This window comes from Lytechinus pictus, chromosome 16, assembly GCF_037042905.1.
Source record: "Lytechinus pictus isolate F3 Inbred chromosome 16, Lp3.0, whole genome shotgun sequence".
Classification (NCBI taxonomy): Eukaryota; Metazoa; Echinodermata; class Echinoidea; order Temnopleuroida; family Toxopneustidae; genus Lytechinus; species Lytechinus pictus.
This window is the reverse complement of record NC_087260.1, coordinates 4,860,576-4,887,325: the sequence shown is the minus strand read 5'-3', so window position 1 is coordinate 4,887,325 and position 26,750 is coordinate 4,860,576. Positions and strand designations below refer to the sequence as shown.

Sequence of the window (26,750 nt, the reverse complement as noted above, 5' to 3'; positions counted from 1 at the left end):
ATCTTTGGACTATTTTCCTTCTTTTTCTAACTTTTCATGGCTAATTTGCATAATATGCAAATTTCATAAATTTCCACTGCTTGGATTTTTGGGGACTTTTGGTATGTTGTTTAGGGGACCTTCCTGGAAAGAATTTCAGTGGAATATCGAGTGTTGCAATTAGTGGTGGGTTACCCCCCTATTCTGGCTAGATTGACTGGACTATTACAGCAAATTCATTACAACAGCCTCGCGCGGTAAAACTGAACATACACCACGCATGATCGGAATGCGAACACGCGCGTAAACTACATTTGTTGATATTCCATCTTAATCCCTTCCCAAAGACCCCAACATTGATGAATTGGAAGAAACGGAGGTTTCTCTCCAATGCTATAATAAGGACATAAGTATTTCGTATGAAAATGGTGAACAGGCTCTTTATTTGCATTTTATGATTCAATAACATTGTTTTATTTGTTAAGCGGTATTTTAGGAAGAATTCCCACCAATAAAACAATTATCTCTTGTGATTTTTTTCTTTCATTTCTTTAGTAAAAAGTGGGGGGATGTTTGTACAGGCCATCCCCCCTCATCGAAAAGTGGAGGGGATATATCCCCCCATCCCCCGGGATTTACGCCAGTGCAGTCACCAATAAAAATGCGAGCGTGCAGCGCTGACTGACAGGTTTTGACAATCAAACCTAAAAATTGATATTTTGAGAACTTCATGGAATACTGATTGATTGATTGATTTTATTTGTCAGGTAACTATGAACAAGTACAAGAAAATATGAACAGAAGTGTATACCTTGACAGGATAACCCATGAAAGCCGAGATGGCTTATTTCCAATGGGGTCATTATACATCAGTAATTGAAGACAATGTACATCTATGAAAAAACACCTATAGAAATCTACAAACTACATCAATTAAGTCTAGACCACTAAATTAACACGATGAATTGTAAAACTTAATATATAAAAATACAAAAGCAAATAAGTTTGCCATGAAAAACACGCAGTCAACAAAATATGATTAAAATAATTGTAAAACAGGTTGAGTAAACGATCATTACTTCTAAGTTACATATGAGAATTATACTAATAATCAATTTTTAGGTAGCGGTAAATGCATCGTAACTAATACAAGATTCATGAATCGTAAAACCTAAGATATGAAAAAGTACAAATAAGTTTGACATCAAACTTTCACGCAAACAACAAAAGATGATGAAACAATGTAAAACAAGTTGATTAAAAAAATCATATCTAAATAGTTATATATAAGACTACAATATTTAACATTACAGAGTGGGGACATTCTTTAAGTGTTGTTTCAATACTCTTTTAAATTGTGAAAAAGTCTTAACCGATTTAACATGATTAGGGAGGGAATTCCAAAAATGTATACCTTTATAATAAAATGTGTTACCAATTTGACCTTTTCTCATAGGTACAACAAAGTTAAACAGACTATTTCTTGTTTCATGCCCGTGAATATTAGATGACCGTGTAAAATTTTTTGATATGTAATGATATTCGTTTGAATAGAAAATTTTATGAACATGGTGAAGTATAAGTTGTTGCGACCTCAAGTCTATGCGAAGAAGGCCAGCTTTTTCGATTTCATTCTTCCCAACATGTGTTCTTGGGTGTAAGCAAGTAATAAATCTAACAATCTTATTTTGAATAATTATAAACTTTTTTTGATCAACCTTTCCAAGACTGCAGTACCATGCTGCATTAGCATAATCAAATAAACACTGTATTAATGAAAAGCTTAAAATGCGTCTGGATTTCGTATTCATGCAATTTTGGTACCGGTATAGAAATTTCAAGCGAGCATTAGCTTTTTTGACAATAGAGTCAACCATGGATGTACATGAGAGATCACTATTTAATATCAGGCCTAAATACTTCACGGAATTCTGTCTCTTTATTAATTGATTGTTATAGTATATATTGAAATCATCTGTATGCTTAGACTTACCCCGCGAACAAAACAAAATACTTTCAGTCTTACCAACATGTAAGCTAAGCTTGTTATCTATCATCCATTTAACACAATTTGATAATTCTAAGCTAAGTTTTTCACCGATCAGCTTAGGACTTGTATCAGAATAGAGTAAAACACTGTCGTCTGCATATAAAAGTAATTTACTTTCATTAACACAAATACACATATCATTGATATAGCACATAAAAAGAATGGGACCTAATATGCTCCCCTGTGGAACTCCACACTTTATAGGCATAGAATATGAAAGTACATTTTGCATGGATACCACTTGACGGCGATTGGTCAAGTAAGACCTAAACCAATTCAAGCATGCTGAATTCAAACCCATCACTTCTAATTTCTTTAAGAGTATTTCATGATTAACCGTATCGAATGCTTTTTGTAAGTCAAGAAGAACCATGCCAACATAACGGCCTTCGGAAATTTCATTCCTAACAAAATCCAACAAGTGAATTAAACATGTTTCAGTAGAATAACCATTCCTAAAACCAGACTGAAATTCATAAATGATTTTGTATTCTTTAAAGTATTTCTCAATTTGAGAATACACGCATTTCTCCAAAATTTTCGACACTATGCTTAACACACTAATAGGTCTATAATTGCCAACGTGAGTTTTGTCTTTCTTTTTGTGTAGTGGTGTGACTTTAGCGATTTTCATTTCATCAGGGAAGGTACAAGTTGAAATAGATAGGTTAATAATGTAAGTTAAAGGTATAAAGACGTTTTTTGCACCATCCTTTAAAAATCTAGCAGGAACCAAGTCAAGTCCGGTACTTTTTGATATTTTCAACTTGGATAATTCATCTAATACAAACTTTTCTGTGACAGGAGAAAAATTAAAACAGCCTCTTTGTATACCTTTATTGTCGTATAGTTTTTTTTAAATTAGGACTGTCGGCCCCAAACTCACTTCTGTCCGTAATGGGGAGCTCACAGGCCAATTTATCGGCCACTGTTGTAAAATAATTGTTGAATTCGTTGGCTATCTTTAGATTATCATGACATAATTCCCCTTCAATATTAATAACACTTTTCTGAATATTTTTTTGTTTGTTTTTTAAACCTAACTCTTTGAGATTCTTCCATAATTTCCTAGAATCATGTTTATTGTCTTCAATTTGATTTTGGAAAAATTCGTCTTTAGCTTTCCTCACTTTTCTTTGTACCACATTTCGCAATAGTTTAAATTTCCTTTCGAGTTCTAAATTACCAATATCCTTTTTCATTTTCCTGAAAGCTATATTTCGTTGTCTTATCAAACCAATAATTTCACTGTTCATCCATCTTTCTGTTCTTTGCTTAATTCTTACTTGTTTTAGAGGCGCACACTTATCAACTACTGACATGAAAAAACTTTTGAAGTGTGACCAAGCAATATTTACTTCATTACATTCAAATATAACAGACCAATTGATTTGAGATAAAACGAAATTAAAATCATTTTCACAATAGTTTTTCATACATCGAATGCTCATAGTTCTATGTTGCCCGAATACAGGCCTGATAAGTTTCCTTGAACAATACGTTAAAAAGTGATCACTTAAGCCAATTTCAAAAACACCACTTTGACAAATATTTTCTTCTTTACTACAAATTACATGGTCTATTAATGAAGAAGTGGTAGGTGTAGTTCGGGTGGGTTTTGTTATAAGTTGGCTAAAACCATATAAATTCAAAATATTCTTGTATCTTTTGGTCAGTGCTGATTGTTGTAATAGACAAATATTCATGTCCCCTAAAAGTATAACCTCATCATCTTTTGTTAATATGTCCAATATATCAGGGAGAGAATCAATAAAGTGATTGTCTCTCGGGGGTCTGTAGACTACACCTAAAGTAATAGGCTTTGTATGTGGTAATAGAATGTCGATCCACAATGATTCAATACCATCAGGTGTAAGATCTTCTCTTAGATTAAATGCAATATCATTTTTAATATAAAGGCAGACCCCACCACCATGGTCGCCTGCACGATCTCGTCTTAATATAGAATAACCATCGATATAAATTTCTTCATCATTTATGGACGAATTCAACCATGTTTCAGTAATTGCAATTACTGAAATTCTACTTTCATTGAGAAGGACGCGTAGTTCAGGAACTTTATATAAAATGGATCTGATATTTAAATTTTCGAAATGCAACCCTTTTGCTTTAAATATATCATTAAATGATTTGTATAAAACAGCCTTATCAATTCCAGTAGGTGTGTTAAATTCAGGGATAGGAGGTGCATTAACTGTTGGGGTGGGTTGAACATCAATCAAGGATTGTGTAAAAATGGAGTCACAAAATGGCGGCAATGAACAGGTTAAACATATCCAATTCTCATTTGGGTTTTGATACAGCCTAGTATATTCCTTTAAAGAGATATCTAGGCATTTAGTGTGATACCACTTTTGACAAGTGGTACACAACAGTCCATTTTGGTTATTTTTAACGGGTTTCTTGCAATGACCACAAGGGAATTTATAGTTCGGACCGGGATTTGTTTCAACGTCGCCAGACAATAAAAGACGAAAAAATACTTGATTATGTGCCTGGTATATTGTTGTTTGAAAGGTGGCCACAGAATTATGATAATATAAAATCCGGGAGCGAAAGTATTTTACGCGCTTAAACGATTTGATAGTAACATATTCAAAACCAGATGAGACATGGAAAGAACATAAACATGAAATTAACAAATAATAGAAAACAAAATTCATGACATATATGTGAGCCACGCACACAAACACACACACACACCCTCACAACCCAACCCACTCACACAAACGAGTTTTACATAGTCTATGCCTACATCTTATTCATTAATTGACTCGGCCAAAGTATATAATGTCCTGGAGGGTCCATGAAGCACTTGTATAGTACATATACCATGTCCAAAAGTGAGAATGACTGTAGCTGGTATAAATTCAGTTTTGTGTTAGCAAGACATTGATCCACAGTGTGCTGCACTCAACCCAGGTGAGGTAAATGGGTGAGGTAACCTAGCTGGCAGGAATTTATTCCTTGAAACGCTGAACGCTGAAACGCTGAAACGCTGAACGCTTGAAACGCTGAACGCGTAACACGAAAAGAATAGGTACCTGACAAATCAAATAACGCGAGCGCGCAGCGCAAGCTAAAGATGTTGATACTGAGACAATAAAACGGACATTTTACAGAGCACTTTTTGAAATCAATTCATATATCAAACAAAATAATGAATGCTCGATGTTGGAGCTGAAATATGTTTTGTTTATTGACTTCAAAACTTGATATTTTAAGCTCCATATCAGCCTATTGAGGAAGAATATAATGTAGGCCTATCTCATCAAACATGCAATGCGAACGCGAATCGCGAGCGAAAACTTTATAGAGTGACATGAAAGGTTTTTTATTTTATTTTCCAAGTCGTCCCCACACCTTATTCTATTCACTCTTCTTCATCCTCTTATTTTCTCCTCTCTTTTCCTTTTTTTCTTTTTTTTAAATACCTCCCCTTTTTGCTCCACCAATAGGGAGTCTAGGGCCCCCTGGATCCGCCTTTGTAAATTTGACAAGCAAAAAAAAAAGTTTCACTACAAAATGAAGGTCGTTTTCGTGCCAAGAAATTTGATAAACCAAAACAAAATGGTTTCAACACAAGATGTTGGTTATTTTCCATACATTTCTCCTATGTGACACGCCAACCAGCATTCCAGGGGGTGCTGCCTATGGAAAATAATACACGCAGCACCCCCTGGGAAAATCTTGGGGGTGCTTCAGCACCCCCAGCACCGCTGTTTCCAGGTCCATGTATATGACAACATAATACATATACTATTACCAGAGCGTGTGTCTTAGGTGGAAATTATGAACAACTTACCTCGGGTGCCCATTGGACGAGTTCCTCTGTCGCACCGGGCATCTCAGACCATTTACACGATAGACCCTGACATTTTCCTTCGTCATTATACGAGAAAAGATTTGAAAAGTTTGATGGTTCATATTTTCTATACACAAGTGTGTAATTCACTTCTCCTTTTCGTTGTAGTATCGTTGTTGAATTCATATCTCTCGACAATGTAATGGGTCGTTCAGTATTAAACGTCTCAAGTTGTGAAGGTTCGGTTTTCCTCAGCTCGGCTTTTTCTCGTGATTTTTCTTTCCCATCTCCTGTCATGTTTACCATTTCTTCACCAATATCTTTTTCATGATTGTTCGACTCAGGTTCAGCCTTGATGTTACCATTTACTGTCTCTTGTACACTCACATTCTGTACATTTCCTCTTGGATGTTTTTGTTCAAAATCCGCAACATGTCCACCGTTTCTCGTGATTAAGGTTGCTACCTTAGGAAGCGGTTGGATGGTCTGTTTTTTCGTCAGAGCCGAAGACGATGACAGAATGTACAGCGGTAACAGCACTGCGATTGCAACAGTTAATACATAACTCAGCACCTAAGGAAAACACAGATGATTACAACATTAACAGTGGTAGTGATAGTAATACTGATGATGATGAGAAGGAGGATAATAATTATTTTGATAATCATTATAATAACACTTTAAAATACTACTAGGCCTACTAATAATAACTATATCACGAAAATCCTGTGGCCTAAGGGATGGTAAAGACAGGATCTTTCGGAAAGGAATTTTTTTTTAATTTAGTGTACAAGAAATTGCATAAATCTTATAGCTTACAGAATGGTAAAGACATGTTTTTTTATCTTAAATAAATTTCTCAAGTTAAAAGTATGTGATATAGAAATAATCTTATAGCGTAAAGGATGGTTTAAAAGACGTGATTTTTCGCCAAGGAAATTCCGCAAGTTAAATCCTCATGCTCCATATTGCCCTTAAGCGCCCCCCCTCCATTAATTTGATTGAAACATTCACGTAATACAAATGTTAATGTACCAAATTCTAAAAAAAAAGAAAGTAATCTGCTTCGCTCTATATCCACATTTTCTATATTTGCGCACCCTCTATTTCAAAATAATAGAACCGCCACTAAACATGTTAAGACAATCATATCATAATAATGATAATAATAATCATAACGTCATATTTTACCCAGGGTAGCCACTTCAGTTCTGAAACTGTTCTACCAGCGGGCCCTACTTAACACGGTTTTAGCCGGCTTTAGCACGGCTACCTTGATCGGGCGCTCGAGCATTCGAGGAATTTACTCCTACCGGGTACCCATTCACCTCACCTGGGTCGAGTGTAGCACAGTGTGGATATTCTTGCTGAAGGAAAACATACCATGGCAAGGATTTGAACCCGCGACCCTCTGTTTGAAAGGCGAAAGTCAGAACCACTAGACTGCAATGCGTATCATAACTTAAATAGGCCAGTACAACATGTATATTGACTGTAAAGCGAAACACTTATCAGTTTTACGTAAATAGAAATTAACATACTCAACAAATAATGAAATTCCTCCAATATTGTAAATATGTATAAAAAGTGGGCAGATATTCACAGTTCAAAATGATTCATAAAGTAATTGAATATGAGGGTTACTTGATACGCGTACTACTACTCTAGAATAAGACGATGCAAAGCTAAGCTAACCTTTTTCCCGACTGAACTGGTCATCTTTGCTCACAAGAAGAAACGAGAATTTATCATTACGCCTATTCGAATCCTAATGTTGCTTCCATGATCTGGGCCTTGCGATACGGCACAGAACTCGACGACAGGCCACAGGTCGATCTTTGCGGTGTTTCTGTGAAGTGGCTTGCAATGCGTTGAATTTATTTCAATTTAATCAGGATCAAGTATTGGTTGTTCTAGCTCTCTGTGTACAGTGTAGTAAAATATCACGAAATCGTCATAACGGTGTAGCGTTAATTTCGGTGAAAGTTACGTAATCTTCGCATACCGAATTCGCAGAGCGGCAGCATGGTCGAGTGATTTTTGTAGCCTGTTATTAGTCGTTTCGCGCGTATTTGACACACAAGCTTGCACCGTGCGGTGATGCACACAGCACCGGCGATCTTCACCGAAGAGCCGACCCAACAACTTACACACAAATCAAGGCCTATATCTCTCCTTGCATGCACACACCAGTTAGCTCCATGTACACACCAAACCCCATCTCCCTGGTATACACATGATTATGTAATAAGCATGATAAGAGAGAATTGAGAGGAATTGGGGAAATTATTCTCTGACCATCGTGAATGTAGGCCTACAAAATTGAACTGACCACGGCACCATACAGCCAGTACCAAATTATCCACCGTTTCCCCCTTTTCTGCAATCATAAAGCCAAAGGAAAAATAAGGGATATTATGATTCATGCGATATTGGACAAGTCAAGTAAGTAGTATAATTTCATCTGTGTCAGTGAACTGCATCAAGGATTCATTATTTTTATATAGTTCTTACTGGTTTTTATTGTACATGTCGAATCTCATGCGTTGCTGTCACCTCTGAATATTAATACTAACGCAAATAACCTTCAATATCACTGTAGTCGTACGACGTTGTGTGCATATCATGATCATTACACTACGTGTAGAATGAAAGTTCACATATCGGATACAAAAGTTTACGTGAATGACGGCTGTCATAAACGCCTATCAGTTGTTTTATTCAGCTCGGCAAAACTGATGTACATGTTCTTTTGCTAATTTATAACAAAACGGCACGGTAAAAAAAAAATCGGCACGGTTAGATCGCATGCTAATTAAGTTGAAAAACAAAGTATCGTAGTTTGCAGAAATCCTTTTGCTTTGGGAGAAATCGCCGGGAAGGGAAAGATGGGGGAAGAGCTCGTGGAATCGTTCGCTCTCGATTGTTTATCATAGGTTTGCGTGCAAATCTCTGTGAACCGCTGGCAATGTGCAGCGCTCTCGCTGTGATCGATTCACTGTGATGACCTCATTTTATTACACGTTTGCGTAATGACGATTTCGCGTGATTTTACGGTTGTGTTTGCTTAATTGTGTAATACTTTGGGCGTTTAAGTTCCCCCTCCTTCCTTACTACAAACATAAGCAACTCTAAAGTTTGTTTAGGTTCTAATGGCTATTATTCATCGTACAAAGACTGTTGACTAACTTGACCGATCGGAGGACACGATCGACCGAAGAAGGTATACTGCAAAAACTCCGGTGTTGATTTAACACCAGCCCGGAATCTATACATGTCCACACCAGATAACAACACCAGTTGGAATCAAACTGATGCTGTTTTAATACTAATTGCGTATAAACACCTATCTGGTGTTAGACCAAAACAAAACTGGTGATGTTTAACACTTCTCTTGGGTTGGACATATAGATTCCGTGCTGGTGTTAAATCAACACCAGAGTTTCTGCAGTGTAATTGAACTCGTATCGCTCTCTATGGCCTCTCGTTTATTTGAAATCGCAACTGGGCTTTGTAATCAAAGGTAATTCATGCGAGGTTTAAGGTTCGAGTCCTCGTCACGACTTTAGAATGGTGACGTGAGATGTAGGTCCAAGACGTAAATAATCATAGCTTATTAATACAGGTCTGTGAAACTCAAACTTACATTTACATTGCACATCTAAAATGTATGCAACAACATTAATTTAAAGGCCTACATGTAAATGTAACCAAACAATTACCCGGTAACATGCCTAGTGTTTTGACCAAACTAAATCATGTAAATCGTACATTTTGAAGAGCGTCCCCATCTTCAAAATGCTTTAAAATGCATGATGCACATGAAGATACTTACTGTGGTAATAATCCTCATCTCAATTTATCAAACATGTACATGCGACCTATCAATGTTAAACATTTTTAGCATATAACTACACTTCAGTAAAGTTTTTTTTCTCGGCCATTTTGAAGAGAGCTCCTAACTTTTCAATGCTTTTAATTTACAGCGTGTCCCACCCGATGTCTCTTTATGTCAAAATAGTGGTTAACATGCTTTTGACAGTGCAGAAATACCGCAGAGCTGCAAACTTGGATAGGGCACTACTGTTCAATACCAATGAAATATGCACAGAAGTTTGAATATGAAAGGAATATCTAGTTTTCTACATTTAATTGAAAAAAACTATTACTGCATACTGGAATTATTCTATATCTGTATCCGTATCGTTCATAGAGCAAAATACCAAGATTGGCACATCACGCTAACTTGAAGAGCACGCTACGTGTGGAGTAGCTCGAAGTTATTGATATTTAATTTACTTTTGAAGGAGTCCAAATATAATTAGTTAACTATGTCTGCATGGAGTTTATTCCAGTCGAGTACGGTTGATACAAAGAAAGAGTCCTGGCCGGAAGGCACTAACTTTATGCCGGATCTGTTTGAACTTTTTTGGTTGTGTCTCGTAGATCTCTCATTCAGGTGGACATAGTCCTGGATAGGAATCGAGACTAGTCCATTCACCATCTAAAACATCATGCAAAGCCTTCGCTTGGTTCTTCTGGTTGTTTGGGTGTGGCCCAGCTTAAATCCCAGGACCAAAATCCAGTTAAAACCAATTAAGGCAAAACCAATTGAAACCAGTTGGCCAACTGGTTTCAATAGGGAAATTGGAACAACTGGTTCCAATTGAAAACCAGTTGCCAATTGGTTCCAGTTAAAAACCAATTGAAAACCAGTTGCCAATTGGTTCCAGTTAAAACCAATTGGGCAACTGGAACCAGTTGGCAATTGTTGTCAATTGGTTCCAGTTGTTCCAATTTCCCTATTAAAACCAATTGAATCCAATTGGAGGCAACTGGTTTCAATTGGTTCCAGTTGAAACCAATTGGAGGCAACTGGTTTCAACTGGAACCAGTTGAAACCAATTGGTTTCCAACTGGATCCAATTGGAACTTCCAGTTGGAACGAACTTAATTAGTTACAAATTAATTAGCATTTGCAGTAACTATTTCTCATGCCAACACAGAAGCAGTGTTATATGTCTATTAATACCAATGTAAAGGGCATTGATAAAATACAGACTTTCATGTATATGTATTTATATGGAAGATCTTCAAATATATGTACTTTTATTTGATGTAATTTGGTAACAGTTAGTGGTGTACTAATTATCCTTTAATCTGTTTTAATTATAATCTATAACATTTATGAACATGGTTTTCACTGCTAAGTATTCTAAATACTAATCTTTAAAAAGTGTGGTACTTGAAATTGTAAAGAATTAAATAGATACATTGTTAATGATGATTAATCTCATAAAACATTAATCTGTGCACACTGGCAAATAATATGCAAATTAACTGGTTTCAATTGGATCCAGTTGGGTAACTGGAAAATTTCCAATTGGAAACCAATTGGAAATAATTTCCAGTTACCCAACTGGTTCCAATTAGAATTCATTTCCAGTTACCCATCTTTCCAGTTAGAAGTCATCTCAGTTACCCAATTGGTACCAGTTAGGATTTCCAGTTACACAACTGAATGGTTCAAGTTAGGATTTCCAGTTACCCAACTGGTTCCAGTTAGAAATCATTTCCAGTTGGAAGTCATTTCCAGTTACCCAACTGGTTCCAGTTAGGATTTCCAGTAATTGCCCAACTGGTTCCAGTTAGAAATCATTTCCAATTGGAAGTCATTTCCAGTTACCCAACTGGTTCCAGTTAGGATTTCCAGTTGCCCAACTGGTTCCAGTTGGGATTTCCAGTTACTCAACTGGTTCCAGTAAGAAATCATTTCCAATTGGAAGTCATTTCCAGTTACCCAACTGGTTCCAGTTAGGATTTCCAGTTGCCCAACTGGTTCCAGTTGTGATTTCCAGTTACTCAACTGGTTCCAGTTAGAAATCATTTCCAGTTGGAAGTCATTTCCAGTTACCCAACTGGTTCCAGTTAGGATTTCCAGTTGCCCAACTGGTTCCAGTTAGAAATCATTTCCAATTGGAAGTCATTTCCAGTTACCCAACTGGTTCCAGTTAGGATTTCCAGTTGCCCAACTGGTTCCAGTTGGGATTTCCAGTTACTCAACTGGTTCCAGTAAGAAATCATTTCCAATTGGAAGTCATTTCCAGTTACCCAACTGGTTCCAGTTAGGATTTCCAGTTGCCCAACTGGTTCCAGTTGGGATTTCCAGTTACTCAACTGGTTCCAGTTAGAAATCATTCCCAATTGGAAGTCATTTCCAGTTACCCAACTGGTTCCAGTTAGGATTTCCAGTTGCCCAACTGGTTTCAATTGGTTTCAACTGGAAATTGTTAAATTCCAGTTAAAACCAATTGAAACCAGTTGAAACCAATTGAAACCAATTGAAACCAGTTGGAAATCCAACTGGTTTCAATTGGATTTTGGTCCTGGGATCCTTAAGGGCCCCTGTAACAACACCATCTTCTCTTGTGTAGTTGTTAGTGCAGAATCTCGCTGCTTGTCTTTGAATTCGTTCAAGTGAGTTGATGTTTTGCTTGAGTGCCGGATCCCATGCTGCAGAGGCGTATTCTAGGATGGGTCTTACCAAGGATTTGTATGCAGGGGATTTGACCTCCTTGGTATATCGCCAAAGATTTCGTCTGATCACATTCTGAACCCTCTGTGCCTTGTTAAAGACATTTTTGGTATGCAGGTTCCATTTCTGGGTGTTCGAAAGATGGAGCTCCATGTGTGTCGGCACTTGAGAGCTCCTGACCGCAAATTGTATTTGTGGTGAGGTGGGTTTCTTTTCCCAATGGTCATCGTTCGGCCACAAGTCCTGCCATTTCTCCAGCAGCTTTGAATCGCTCTAGAGCACACTTGACTGCTGGTCTGCTGTTGCAGGTGTATACAATATACAATCATCTGCGAACAGCCTTATTGTGTGGCAGGATAGGTTCTTCGATAGATCGTTGATGTAGAGGAGGAACTAAAGTGGGCCGGTGACGGTCCCTTGTGGTACGCCAGATGATGCAGGCACCGATGATGAAGCCTTGCCGTTAGTAATCACCTGCTGAGATCGTCCGCTAAGGAAGTTCTTGACCCAGGCTGAGATTTGACCATCCAAACCATAATACTTCAGTTTAGCGATGAGTCTTTAATGAGGGACTTTATCGAAAGCCTTTGTAAAGTCCAAAAGTGCTACATCAACCAATTTATTATTATTTAACTGATTTCATGAATGGTGAGAATTAGGTGAGTTTCCGTAGATTTCTTAGCTCTAAAGCCATGTTGGTTGTCAGACAAAATATTTTGGTTCTCCAAGTGCTTCATAACATGACTATGTACTATGTGTTCCATAATTTTACAGATAACAAACGTCAGGAAGACTGGTCTATAGTTGGCTGCATCTTTCTAACTCCCTTTCTTGAAGATAGCGGCTATATTGGCGTTCTTCCAATCCATTGGAACATTACCAGAGTCAATGGAAGACTAAAACAGGTCTTGCAAGGTTGATGCTAGCTCCTTTGCACCTATCTTAATGAACCAGGGAGGAATACCATCGGGTCCCGGTGACTTGTCTTCCTTCAAGTTTCTTAGTAGTTTCTCAGTGCCTTCTTTGGTAATGGAAAGTTTATTAATCCGCTGGTGTGGACTCTGCGATTTCACTATCTGGCTCTCATGTGAACACACTTTGGAATTGTTTTTTTTTTTTTTTTTGGGGGGGGGGGGTGTTTTGCCATTTTTGCTCACACCACCATCATGGCCTTAGCACGCATATACGCCTCTATGTGCTCCCAAAGGGACTTTGGATATTATAACCCGTCAGGCCTTGCTTTATTGTAATCTATATTGCATCAGCATTTGAAGGAATAACCTCTCAGGTATCCTTGTTTTACCCAACCTAAGTCAAGTGCAGCACAATTTAGATTAGATACACCCGGTGTCTGGGGGATTCGAGCCCACGACACTCCCTTTTCTTATCCCGTTTTCGCGGTCAACTCCATTCAATCACATTTTCTTTGCATCTTCATAAATATCACGTCCGTGGTAATCACCGACAAGGAAATATTATGTAAATAAATTTTTAATTTAAATCAGTAATAAGGTTGTACTTTACCCCCACATAAACTCACAAACTTAAAAGCATACAAATTTGTACACATCTCTCAGTGGTCGGTGACATGCGGTTCCTTTGAATGTTGGTATGTACGCAATTGATGAGCATTGTCAGGTAAGCCGTCAAAGACCTTTAAATATAAAATCATATAGGGCCTTTCCTATTTAAACAATTGAGTTCCATTCGCGGATTTGTCTTCTCTTTCATAGACACCACATAGTCCTATTCTTTATTCTTTTCCGCTGTTTAATACACTTTGGTGAAGAACATTTCTTTGGAGATATTTGGATTAACTACTAACAAGAACAAGATGAGGACTCATGTACATCGAAAGCTTAAAAAAGGGGGTAATATTTTAAGTGATCTATTCTATTTGTTCTTCATCGGCCTGATGATTGCTCCAAGAAGCACGAGACTGCCAGTATATAGCCATAACTAATCAATTCAATTCAATTTGCATTTATTTCATTCTCGATTAAAAACTATCTGAGGCAATTTTCATTCTGATTGGATATTATACAGATATAGCCTACCCAGAGTTTGAATATAACATTTTCCTCTCCCCGACGGAGCTATATTTTTCCCAAGGGATTATATTTTGCCCGAAGCGCGCAGCGCTGAGGGAAAATATTCTTCAGAGGGAAAATATAGCCTCGGAGGGGAGTTAAAATGTTATTTATTAAAAAGATAGATGAATATAAGTATAAAAATATAAAATAAAAAGATATAATATATACATGCAGTATCTAAGCCATATCGTACGTATTCACGATGAATATTGACCCCTAATTACCACATGTCACGCATAACCAGGTTGCTTCCCCGTCAAAGCTTTACATTGAAGGAATTTTATTAAAGCTAAGTACCCTTGCGCAGTATGTAAATATAATGAACGGTAATTGTTGAGTGCAATCCAATTATCGGAAGCAGGGTATCAAATCGAACCGGTACACACGAGTTCATACCCCAGGCAGGGGCAGATCAAGGATTTTCCATGGGGGGGGGGGCATTTTCTCGAGGAAAAATTTGGCAAGCAAAAAAAAAGGTTTTCTCTTTCAAAGAGGGGGGGGGGGGCACTTTTCTGTTTTAATGGCATTTTTACATTACAAATTTTAACTGTGCCTCTCAAGCCGGCCGGTGCCCCCCCCCCCCCCGATCCTCCCTCTCTGAAATTTGAAGAACAATGTAGGTTACATTTTGATCAGGGCTTGAATTCCCTTCGTGTTCCTTCTCGATAGCACTTGTTCAGAGATACTTCATATTCTTATGAAGTACGGTAAAGTGTGTGATTGGTGGATAGTGGATAACGACTGGAACGCGTCATCTGTTGCCGAAGCTAGGAGTCTATCATATCAGACGGCATTTGCATTTTACTCCTCTTACATTACATAGCTATATACATTTAGCCATTGATAGGCCTATACAGGGGCGGATCCAGCCTTCGCCAATAGGGGGGGGGGGCCGGAATTTTTTTCAGCCACATTTTCCTCGATCGGCCGCTCGAAGTTAATTTTTGTTTGTTTCTTTGAAGGGGTAGTCCTAATAGTCACTTTTTAAGCTATATATATATATATATATATATATATACATATATATATTCATATAATATCATAAGCCTTATTTAAAAAGTGCGAGCGCGAAGTGCGAGCAGAAATTTTTAATATGCATTTTGATCTGATAAAAAAGCATCTGTTGACGGCAGCTTCTTAGCCATAAAGACGTTACATATTTCAACTATCAAATAATGCGAGTGCGAAGCGCGAGCTGAAAAGTTCGAGATCTAAGCCTAAAAATGGGACTCTCTATTCATATTTTGAAAGATAAAAAAAAGGAAAGAAGAAAAATACAAAAGCTATAAAAACTGTTTGGTAAAAGTTATTCGGTTTGCAAAAATAGAATATTATGATAAAAAATTTAACACCTTAAGAGGTTACATGAAGAAAACATGGCAAGAAATTAATAACATATTGGGGAAAAAAACCAAAATTTCTCTACCAACCAAAATGTTTTACAATAATGAATCTTTTGATACCAATCAAATGAAATCTAATTATTTCAACAGATATTTCGCATGTTTGGGCAAAAATCTTGCTCAAGTCATCCCCGACTCCCACACAGAGTTCATGTCTTTTTTAGGAGACAACAATATTCATTCAATGTTTTTTAAACCAACCAATATAAATGAAATACTAAAGATCTGCTCCTCCTTGAAATCAACGTTTTCCTGTGTCTCTGATGATATTATCCCATCTATTGTGAAAAAATGTATTTATCAATGTGTCCATCCACTGTGCCATATATATAATATGTCTCTTGAATATGGTGAAGTTCCTAATGCATTTAAAATAGCTAAAATTGTTCCAATTTTCAAAAAGGGTGATCGTAAAGACATTGTTAACTATTGACCAATTTCTGTTTTACCCATCTTCTCAAAGATACTAGAAAAAATTGTTTTTGAACGTTTGTACAGCTTTTTGAATCATAACAATATATTAATCTCACAACAATTCGGTTTCCGTAAAAGATATTCAACGTACATGCCAATATATTACATGTATGATCGTATAATGCAAGAAATAGAGAAGGGTAATCTCACCATTGGTATATTTTTGGATCTCTCGAAAGCATTTGACACCGTTGACCATGACATACTTCTTAAAAAATGAAACATTATGGGATAAGAGGTCTCGCTCTTGATTGGTTTGATAATTATTTATCGAATCGCATGCAGTATGCTGTGGTCAACGGTGTCAAGTCAACTTTCAGTCATGCATCACACGGCGTTCCGCAAGGGTCCGTCCTCGGCCCCTTGCTTTTCCTTTTGTATATCATTGACCTTGTAAATTGTTCCTCAATTCTTAATTTCATACTCTTTGCTGATGATACCAGTATTACTCTTTCTCAAAAAAATATTATTCCTCTTATTAACACCATAAATATTGAACTTCGTAAAGTCGTTGTCTGGCTTCAATGCAATAAACTTTCACTGAACCTTGAAAAAACTAAATGTGTACTATTTAAAACACAAACTAAAATAATTGGTAATGACATTCCTCCAGTTATTATGGATGGCAATATTATTTCCCAGGTATCAAATATAAATTTTTTAGGTATCAAGATCAATTAATTTTTATCCTGGAAACCTCATATTGATGAATTATGCACTCGTTTATCAAAAAGTACTGGTGTTCTCCGCAAACTGAAGTTTATTTTACCCAGACATGTATTAATTTCACTGTATAATACTTTGGTTTTACCCCATCTCACTTATTGCTGTATGCTATGGGGGAATGGATTCAAAACACATTTACATAGATTATTTCTTATTCAAAAAAGGTTAATCAGAACAGTTTGTAATGCACATTTCAATAGTCACACAAACAAGTTATTTCTTGATTGTAAAATATTGAAAATTTGTGACTTGGCTCTTATGTATACTTATATATTTATGTACAATTACCATTCAAATCTCTTGCCAAATATTTTTAATAATCTCTTCAACACAAATGCCTCTTTCCATTCATACTTTACGCGTCATTCAGCAGATCTTCACCAATATCTTCCAAAAACTATAATTACCCAAAATTCTCTACGTTGTAGAGGAATTAAGCTGTGAAATGGTTTACATAATGATATTAAACAAAGTAAAACCCTAAATAAGTTTTAAAAACTCTTGAAAGTTGAATTTTTTGCTCAGTATAAAAACTCCTGCCAATAGCACACTGTAGGTCACTATGATTTATAATTATTACTTCTAGTTTGCTTGTTTGTTTGTTCATTTCCCCTATGTTAGCCCATTGTTTCATTTTTTTTTAATTGTATTTCAATGTTATTTGTTGTTCACTCTTTATGTATGTATTATATCAATTTGTATTTAATTGTACCATGGTGGTGCCCCACTCACAAGTTTTTTTTAATGAAAACTTCTAGGGGCTCCCAATCCCATGTTTTTACAAAATGTGTATATACATGTATTTTTATGATTGATTGATTGATTGAAATAAATTTTGAATTCAAATTGAATTGAAAAAAAATCATGAAAAGGATGAGTAATTGGAAATCTTCCTGTATTAATAATGCGAGCGCAAAGCGCGAGCAGAATTTTTTTAAATTTATTTTTATTATACGTTTTGATCTGATCAAAAAAAGGATATGTTAACGGCTGCTTGTTAGCCATGAAAACGTTACATATTTTAACTATCAAGTGCGAGCGCCAAGCGCGAGCTGAAAATTTAGACATTTCTATCTGAAGAATGGAAATTCGTAGCACTTTTTGTAATCGTGAAAAGGATAAGTATATAACTAAACAAGTGATGCAAGCGCGAAGCGCGAGCGGAAAAAATTCTGGACACTCTATTCATGTTTTGTAAATCATGAAAAGGATGAGTAATTGGAAAGTTTTTTACATTAATAATGCGAGCGCAAAGCGCGAGCAGACAATTTTTGATATTGTGATCTGAAACTGGATAATGATTTAAATAGAGAACAAGCTGCGTATCTGAATAAACGCGTGTTTCAGATTTCGACCTAGTATTTAGGCATTCTAAATACATTTTTTATAATGAAAATCAAAGCGAGTGCGAAGCACGAGCTTAAAATATTTGATATTCCGATCTAAAAAGAGAGTCAATTTTAGCTTTACATTTCAAGCACTTTGTAGGAAAATTGTGAGGTTGATATTTAATTATTAAATTAATATCTTATTAATTAATGCTAATGAGCTAGGCGCGAAATCTGATGAAATTATGGCCTAAAAACTGGACATTCCAAGTCTTTTTGTAATTATAAATAGGATGCATCAGTTAATATATTTTAACCATTAATGCGAGTGCAAATCGCGACCCAAAATTTTGATAAACTGTCATGAAAAGGGGATTTTAAGTAGTTTGTTGTATAATCAATATTGAGACATACATAACTCGCCAATCAAAATGCGAGCGTGCAGCGCAAGCTGATACGTTTTGACAATCAGACCTGAAAAGGGATATTTAGACAACTTTATGGAATACACGAAAATAATAGGTACCTGACAAATCAAATTTTGCGAGCGCGCAGCGCGAGCAGAAAATGTTTATATTCAGACCATAAAACAACAATTTTTACAGAGCACTTTTTTAAAAATCAATTTATAAATCAAACAAAATAATGAAAGTTCCATTTCCGAGCTGAAATATGTTTTGTATATTGAGTTCAAAATTTGATATTTTAAGCTCCATATTGAGCAAGATATGTAAATCACCTAAAATGCAATGCGAGCGCGAAGCGCGAGCGAAAATTTTATATAGGGACATGAAAGATTTTTTTAAAGATTATTTTCCAAGCCTTCCCCTCATCTTATTTCATTCAATCGTCTTCGTCCTCTTATGTTTCCCCTTCTTTTTTTCCTCTCTTTTCCCTTTTTTTTTTCTTTCTTCCCCCTTTTTTTTTTGCTCCGCCAATGGGGGGGGGGGGGGCCCGGGCCCCTCGGGCCCCCCTGGATCCGCCTATGGCCTATAGCTGTTTGTATTGTCCGTGCAATCCGTACCCCCACCATAATCACTGCAGCCTTCAGTCAGCAAGCAACATTTTAGGACTGACCGTTTTCATGGACTTCGATCTCTCCGAAATTTCACAGATTCGTATTAAGGTTCGTATAAGATTTAATTTTCATAGATCGTAGGAACAGAATGCCCAATATGGATTTGTTCTGTTTCAAACCGGGATTTTGGTGATTATACAATTCGTTAGATTTTATGATAGCTATGGTGGGATAAAAAAAAATCCTACATAGTTCATCTTGTCCTTTTACAGTATTGTTATTTTAGAGTGTAAAATAATTCATTAATGCGCAGCAACGAGATCATAGCTAAAGTTGGTTGGCCCAATAACGTTGGTTCTATAAACCGGAAGTAGGCGTACATTCTCCTAAAAGATCGATTAGTTATAATAGAAAAAATGAATGATGACACTTACTCGTTTTTCTTATCATTTTTGCAGATTTGACACTTATCATGGTACAATCTGTTATGATCATTTAAAGTTTGGATGGTTTCAAGCACTCCGATCTTTTTTTCTTCTTCTTTTTTTCTTTTTACAAAGGCGTAGGCTGGTTTGAGCATGGGGAGGTGGAACTAAAGAGGTATGGGGTGTAAGTCAAATAAGCTGCCGGTATCATTAGGTTGCCGCTTTAATGAGTCGCAACAAACCACGATAAAGTGATACAATCGGGAACCTCTGGATCTCAGGATATAATCATGAACGATTTGTTAAAAGGGACTGCTGAGAAGGTGATTTTGGTAATAAAAAAATAATGACAAAAAACAGAAAAACCGGTTTTCACTTCAAATGAAGAATATTAATGACAACTTAGCCTCTACAATTTAGCATACCAACCAGGGGGTGTTTACCATACCCGCTTCCCGGAGCCATGTAATACGTACAGTGCCTGAAAAATCCACGGAATCACTGAACCTGAAGTCGTTAATCATTTTTGTTTACAAATAGTATGTAGGCCCACCTTTATACAACTTAAATTGTATAAGACTAGAGAGAGTTTTACAATCAATGAACGACAATGACGTCACACTCGACTGATCGGTTTATTTCACTGAACTGAAAATTTTCAGTTCAGTGGTTTATTTCCAATTCGTCTAATGCCATTTCGTCCAATTGCCAACTCGTCTACTATCATTTGGTCTACCATCAGATCGTCCACTCACCACGTGGTCTACTTTCATTTAGTCTAATGCCATTCCGTCTAATAACCAGTTGGTCCAATAGCCATTTACTCCATAAACCATTTGGTCTAATTGGACTAAGTGTTAAATTGTGCCAATTGAATGAAAATGAAATGGATATTAGACCAACTGGTTATGAGACGAAATTGTCATAGACGAAATGGTGATTAGACGAAGTGATGATTGGACGAAATGGTTAATGGATCAAATGGTTATTAGGCGAAATGTTGATACACGGAGTGGCATTAGACTTAATGAAAGTAGACCATGTGGTGAGTGGACGAGTTGCAGTAGACGAATTGGCAATTTTTTACCGACTGACCATGCGTGTGATGCGAAGTGGATTGATTCACTGTAATTTCTACTATCAAGATATATCGAGTCTAATTGTGAATGAGTGCTAATGATACTGTATAATGAGATCCGAATTCCCTCTCAGCAATCTCTTTGATTTGGAGTATAGTAATTTGTTTCACAATGGAAACTTTTTTTGGTTGATGTTAGTGTTTTTTTTTTGTATGAAACAACAATAAAATTTGATGATATTGATTCTGTTTGAAATACCGATACATCTGATATAAACAAAAAAAAATATGGTTAGGTGAAGGATATAAATCAAGTCATGGAATGACATGTGGAGTTTTAAATGATTAAAAAGCGTGATTTGAACTTTCGTTTCGATTTATGATTTTATGTTCGAATTACATTGGCATTAAGGAGTTTTCGCAACACTACGCAGACGTTTTCTGGAACGTAGAGAATCTATCGAAAATGCCCGTCAAATCACAGTGAACAGATTGGAGGTATTGTTGTCGAAAATTGGTGAACGAGGACACCAGATCGTCCTAAGATTCGGAACTGTCGAAAATTGAAAATATGTCGTTTGTCCAAAGTCCAAGACGACACTGATGTTTTGATTCGCCGATTTTCGACAAAGGCTACTTTGTCAAGAAGGAATTTTGGCAATAGATTCTCTATACGTTCCATATAAAGCGTCTGCTTATTGGTTGCAAAATCTCTCTATTATTTGGACAGGTGTACATATTAAAGGATGGTAAATGCGAAATCGAACATCTTTATCCTTATTCATTATTGATATTATATCATAGTATCTATTTTATAGTGATAGATTAAGGAGCAAATGCAGTGGTACTAAGATGTTCATAAACTAGTATTTTAAAGTTAAAGAGAGTCGGGATCTTCGATTGTTCATATATTTTCATTTAATTGGTTACAGTGTAACGATCTTATAGAGTAAACGAAAATCGTGTGTCTACCTGCCCTTATTTAAGTCGTACAAATTTAACCAATTTAGTGGATCAAATTTATATACAATGTTAGGTTAGGATCGTTTGTAGCTTATATTTAGATTTTTCCCCCGAAATGTTTTTATGCGTAAAATTATGTTCTTTGTAACGTTTTTTATTTGCTTTCTAATTATCTTCAAACACAATTCCTGCCCAACTACACTATCTTTTAGTTGATTTTTCCCCTTAATCAAAACTTTATTTTACATGAAGTACTAGCGGTTCTCTATCACTAGTTGAAATAAGGTCAAATTGAAAATTTAAAATAGGCCTTCTTCATACATTTTTTAAAAACATAATTATAAACCTGCAAATGTATTTTGTTTTCTTTCCATGCATCGTTTTTATATGAAGAAGCCAAAGACCAACCAACACTGTCGGGGAATCGTTATCATTTCACGCAGAGATGTCGGACTGGCAGGGGAACAGGCGGTGGGTAATCGTCCTCGCGTCGTCATTTACCATCTTCATTGCAGATGGGTGTTTGTCGACTGTAGGCCTCTACTTATCACCGTTGAGAGACTATTTCGGCTGTTCCATGGCAGAAATCAGCGCAATCGCAAGTCTGGTTGTGCTGTTTTATCATGTCGGTGGGTTCTACGTTGACATTGAAAGGGAGTTTTCGATAAGCGACGTACGGATGATTTACGAACATAGTAAATGTATTGTCAAATGACAAAGGACAACGGTGTAGTCCTTGTCGAAAACCCGGCGGTGAATCGAGACAACAGATTAGTCCTTGATTCTCGACAAACGATGCAACTGGAATTTTTTATCTGCTCTGAAACTATAGAACGAATCTGCTGTTCCGGTTCAACGATTTTCGACATAGACTTTCCAGCCGGTCTTGTCATTTGGGGAGCATGTTCAATACATTTACTAATAAATGTGTTAATAAATTACCTCCGTACGGAGCCTTTTAAAATCTTCAATGGCCCGATTACATGAATGTCGACATGACGGGATACGTTATCTAGCCAGGTCGACTTTAAAACCTTGCATGTTGACATGAAAGATAGTTATTTTGCCAACTTGTATGTTGATATAGTTGCAAAATCGACTCATTTGATAACCATGCCGACAAATATATTTTTATAAATAGATTTGGCAAGATAACGTATTAAGTCTACTGGTCGATGCAACCTCTTTCCCTTCTCTTTTCTCTATCACCATCCTGTCTTACATTTGCTTCCTTTTCATCTCTTGCTCTCTTGTCATCTTTCTTTTATTTCCCCTCTCCCTTTCCCTTCTTTTCCCCTTTTCACCTCTTTTCCCTTGCATTTTCTTTCACATCTCCCTTTCTCTCTTTTTCCTTCTCTTATCTGTCTTTTCCCTCTCCCTTTTTTCCCCCATCATTAACTTCGATTGCATTTTTTTTCTTTAAATTTCAATGACAACACACGAGCAGGCGGCCTATCCGGAACTGTTGTCAACCGACTCGGCTACAGAACCGTGGTTGTGGTTAGCGGTTTCATGGCTGCACTTGCAATGTTCGTCAGTAGTTTCACGTCTTCCCGGATACTACTAGGATTCACATTTGGAATCGTTACCGGTAACTCTTGTGTTTTATTATGGTGTGTGTAAGAGTGCCTGTAATACCCTTGTGAGGATACCTATCAACCGGGGACATCCTACAACCGGGATCAAACGTCCCCTCGTACATTTAATTAATCTTTTGGTCTTATTTCTTATCACCAAACTAAAAAAATACACTGGTATCAATGATGCCAAAAGCATAAGATTATGTGTTTAAAGAGCAATGAGACTTCTCAAGGGTACATGTTTTCTGGATCAAACTCCGGGTTCCATCGAGGGCATCGAAGAGTTTTGCTAGATTCAAATGAAATCCACCCTATAGGATTTATCTCATATGTGTATAGAGATGTGTATCCCGTTCGTAGACCTTTGATGTATCACTTTTTATTTTCTCCTGTTTTTTAATTGTGTAGTAAACGAAGTGGAATCACAACCAAAAAAGTATTAAAAAAAGCTAAAAGTTAAGACTTTGATCCGTCCTCGAAAAACGCTTTAAATATGACTTTATAATAATTTTCTTAAGTTTCCATACAAAGTCCGAATTCATGGTGAAATAATGCTACTGACGCGGCACGTCACTATTGTAACACCGGCATACATCAACAAAAGTTATTACGTTATTACCAATGACATATCATTGATCGGGTTTCCTTGGTGTGAAAGTAACTGCAATCTGTAGGACATCTTAGCCATGCATGGAGCTTATTGAATTTTATGTTGCTTATTTACAGGATTTTTCTCAGGATCACCCTACCCGGGATGTTCCTTGGCAGTCGCCTCCTACTTTGACAAGAACTACACCACAGTTTGGGGCATAACTTCTGTTGGTACCTCTCTTGGCGTAGTCGTCCTACCGCCATTGACCCAGTACCTGATCGATCATTACGGGTGGAGAGGCGCTATGGTGCTTTCCTCGGGAATCATGGGCCAAGTGCTAGTCAGCGGCATGCTCCTGCGTCCTGTCATGAAGAAGAGACGCCCTCTACGACGAATGTCTTGTAATCGGTCCCAGGATTGTCTTGACGATCAAATAACCCACCTGGGGACCATGATAGGTAGCTCGATTTCTGTTTCAAACGGAAAAACTCTACAAGAGTACTCAAAGGTTATACAAAGCGTTAGTGACGACTCGACAAATCAACTAGATAATCACAAAATATGTGATCACCATCAACAGCTACACAATGACAAAGGACATGAAGGAAGTCCAAAAATGCTTCTTGACTCGCAAGGTCGAGCAGTCAAGAAGACAGAACTTGATGACGAAGACGATGTAGTTTCCGATGGCAGCGACATTGTCAAAGTCTTGAACCTTAAGATGAGCTCCGAATCTGCCTGCACAAGAATCTGCTACACTTTAGGTGTCCCTCTGATGCTACATAGTTTCAGAGTTGCCCTCATCGTATTATCACAGTTCACTATCGGCATGTGCTTCAACTTCCTCCTCAGTCACCTACCTGGTAGCTTAGTCAATCGTGGTGTGAGCAGCCAGACTGCTTCTTTGTTCATATCTCTCATCGGGATCGGAAGCGTGGTTGGTCGAGCGGGATACGGGTTCCTGGTTGACTTTGGCTGCATATCAGCTAAAAACCTCTATGGCATTAGTATGGCGATATTGGGATCATGCGTTATGTTATACCGAGTAATTCAAACGTATTGGATGTACGCCATTATGTCATTCGGTGTTGGTGCGTCCAGTGGCATCGCTTTTGCTCTTGAGATCGTCCAGTCACGTGTGTATGTAGGCAAAGAACATATGGGAAGAGCCATTGCTTTGATATTCCTATCACATGGTACTGGTGGATGTGTTGGCCCGATCCTTGGCGGTAGGTTACACACTTTTGATGATGCATATAGTACATCGGTAAAAAGTTTCTACAGTTTTCAGCGACGTGGACAAAGTGAAAGTAACCGAATTAAGAAAGAATACAGAATTTTACCAAAAAAGTTTTCAAGTCACTATACAGTAAAATCATGAAAATCAAAGAAAATGCAATAAAATAAAACATGTGCTAAAGTGAAACAATGGGAAATATCAACCCATCCAACTCTTTTGCATTGTGTTTGGGAAGCTTTCTCTGCATGTAAACTTAGAGGAGTTTATTCCCTCTCAGATTTTGTTTTAAAGTCTAATGTTAAGTTAAATTTTTTGACGATTCACCAAAAAAAAATCCCCCAACAGCGGGATTGTGGTGTTCCGAACACTGAAGAACGCGGAATGGAATGTTGGGTCACCCACTAAAACATTAATTATTTGTCATACTCATTGACGGTAGTTGGGGGATGGGACACATAGGATGCGAATGCCCCGCTCCTGACAGGGGGCCTCTGTCAGGAGCTTGGACCCCACCCCCCCCCCCCGTTGCCACCAAGAAATTTTGAAAATTGAAAAAAAAAGTATAATAAATGCACCTTTGCCCCCAAATTCCCCCTGCCCCCTATTATAAAAATCCTGGTTCCGTCACTGTTCAAACTGAGTCTTGTTTCTTGACAATACCTGGTCAATCATCGTCTACACAATCGAAGATTATCAAATAATGACGATGATATTGATAATGATGGCGATGATGATAATAGTGATGATGAAACCACAATCAGAATTACAACAACCTTATTTTTACTTATACTAATTTAACTACGTTGTCGGCAGCAACTACTACCGATTATGCATACTTATGATGCATTAAATAATAAATAAACTAATCATAAAGTAGTGAATAATCGAATGTTTAACTGCAGTAATAATCATCACAATAAGTCCGAATATATGACCCTACCACCACCACAGTTTTTTTTTCTTGTTTGCATACTTCATTCATTCAGATATTTAAATTACTTATAATAACACATCAGCATGTGTTTGCTCTTTCAGGATGGGCTTTTGACGTCACCGGAAGCTACGATTATCCATTTTACGTATTTGGTGGAATTGTTGTTCTTTCAAGCTTCATGTTCCTACTCGAACCAAAACTGGGTGAGTTGGAGGCATATCGAGCATCGAAGATATTACAAGATCATCATGACGTAAAGATAACAGATGGATGTGACGGAGAAAAGGAGACGTTTGTTTAAATCCGAAGAAACATTTTTAACATGTACCATTTTATTTCTGTTATTAAAGTTCTTTCCGTTCATATTGGACGAATTTTGTGTTGTCGAGGATAGTTCTTGTTATATATACGTGTTTTTACGATTAAACCACCCTAATATCCTTTAAATTCATCAATGTGTTTCTTTCTGTTGAATTTCTTCAGTCAAACCAAAGAGAGCACTCTAT

The 26,750-nt window shown here is 37.0% G+C and overlaps 1 protein-coding gene across 2 annotated transcripts; it reads left to right on the top strand.

The window, feature by feature from the left end:
- The first annotated feature begins 13,975 nt into the window (after window positions 1–13,975).
- Window positions 13,976–26,691, top strand: LOC129279126 (monocarboxylate transporter 14-like). Of its 2 annotated transcripts, XM_064111312.1 has the most exons (6): window positions 13,976–14,028; window positions 19,459–19,540; window positions 22,292–22,527; window positions 23,346–23,489; window positions 24,205–25,299; window positions 26,346–26,691. In XM_064111312.1, exons 3-6 carry the CDS (start codon window positions 22,344–22,346, stop codon window positions 26,543–26,545), a joined length of 1,623 nt encoding a protein of 540 aa, XP_063967382.1. In that variant the 5' UTR covers window positions 13,976–14,028; window positions 19,459–19,540; window positions 22,292–22,343; the 3' UTR covers window positions 26,546–26,691. The 2 variants fall into 2 exon arrangements, with proteins under 2 accessions (XP_063967382.1, XP_054771210.1); XM_054915235.2 differs by lacking the exon at window positions 13,976–14,028 and having other exon boundaries at window positions 19,421–19,540.
- Window positions 26,692–26,750: the final 59 nt, after the last annotated feature.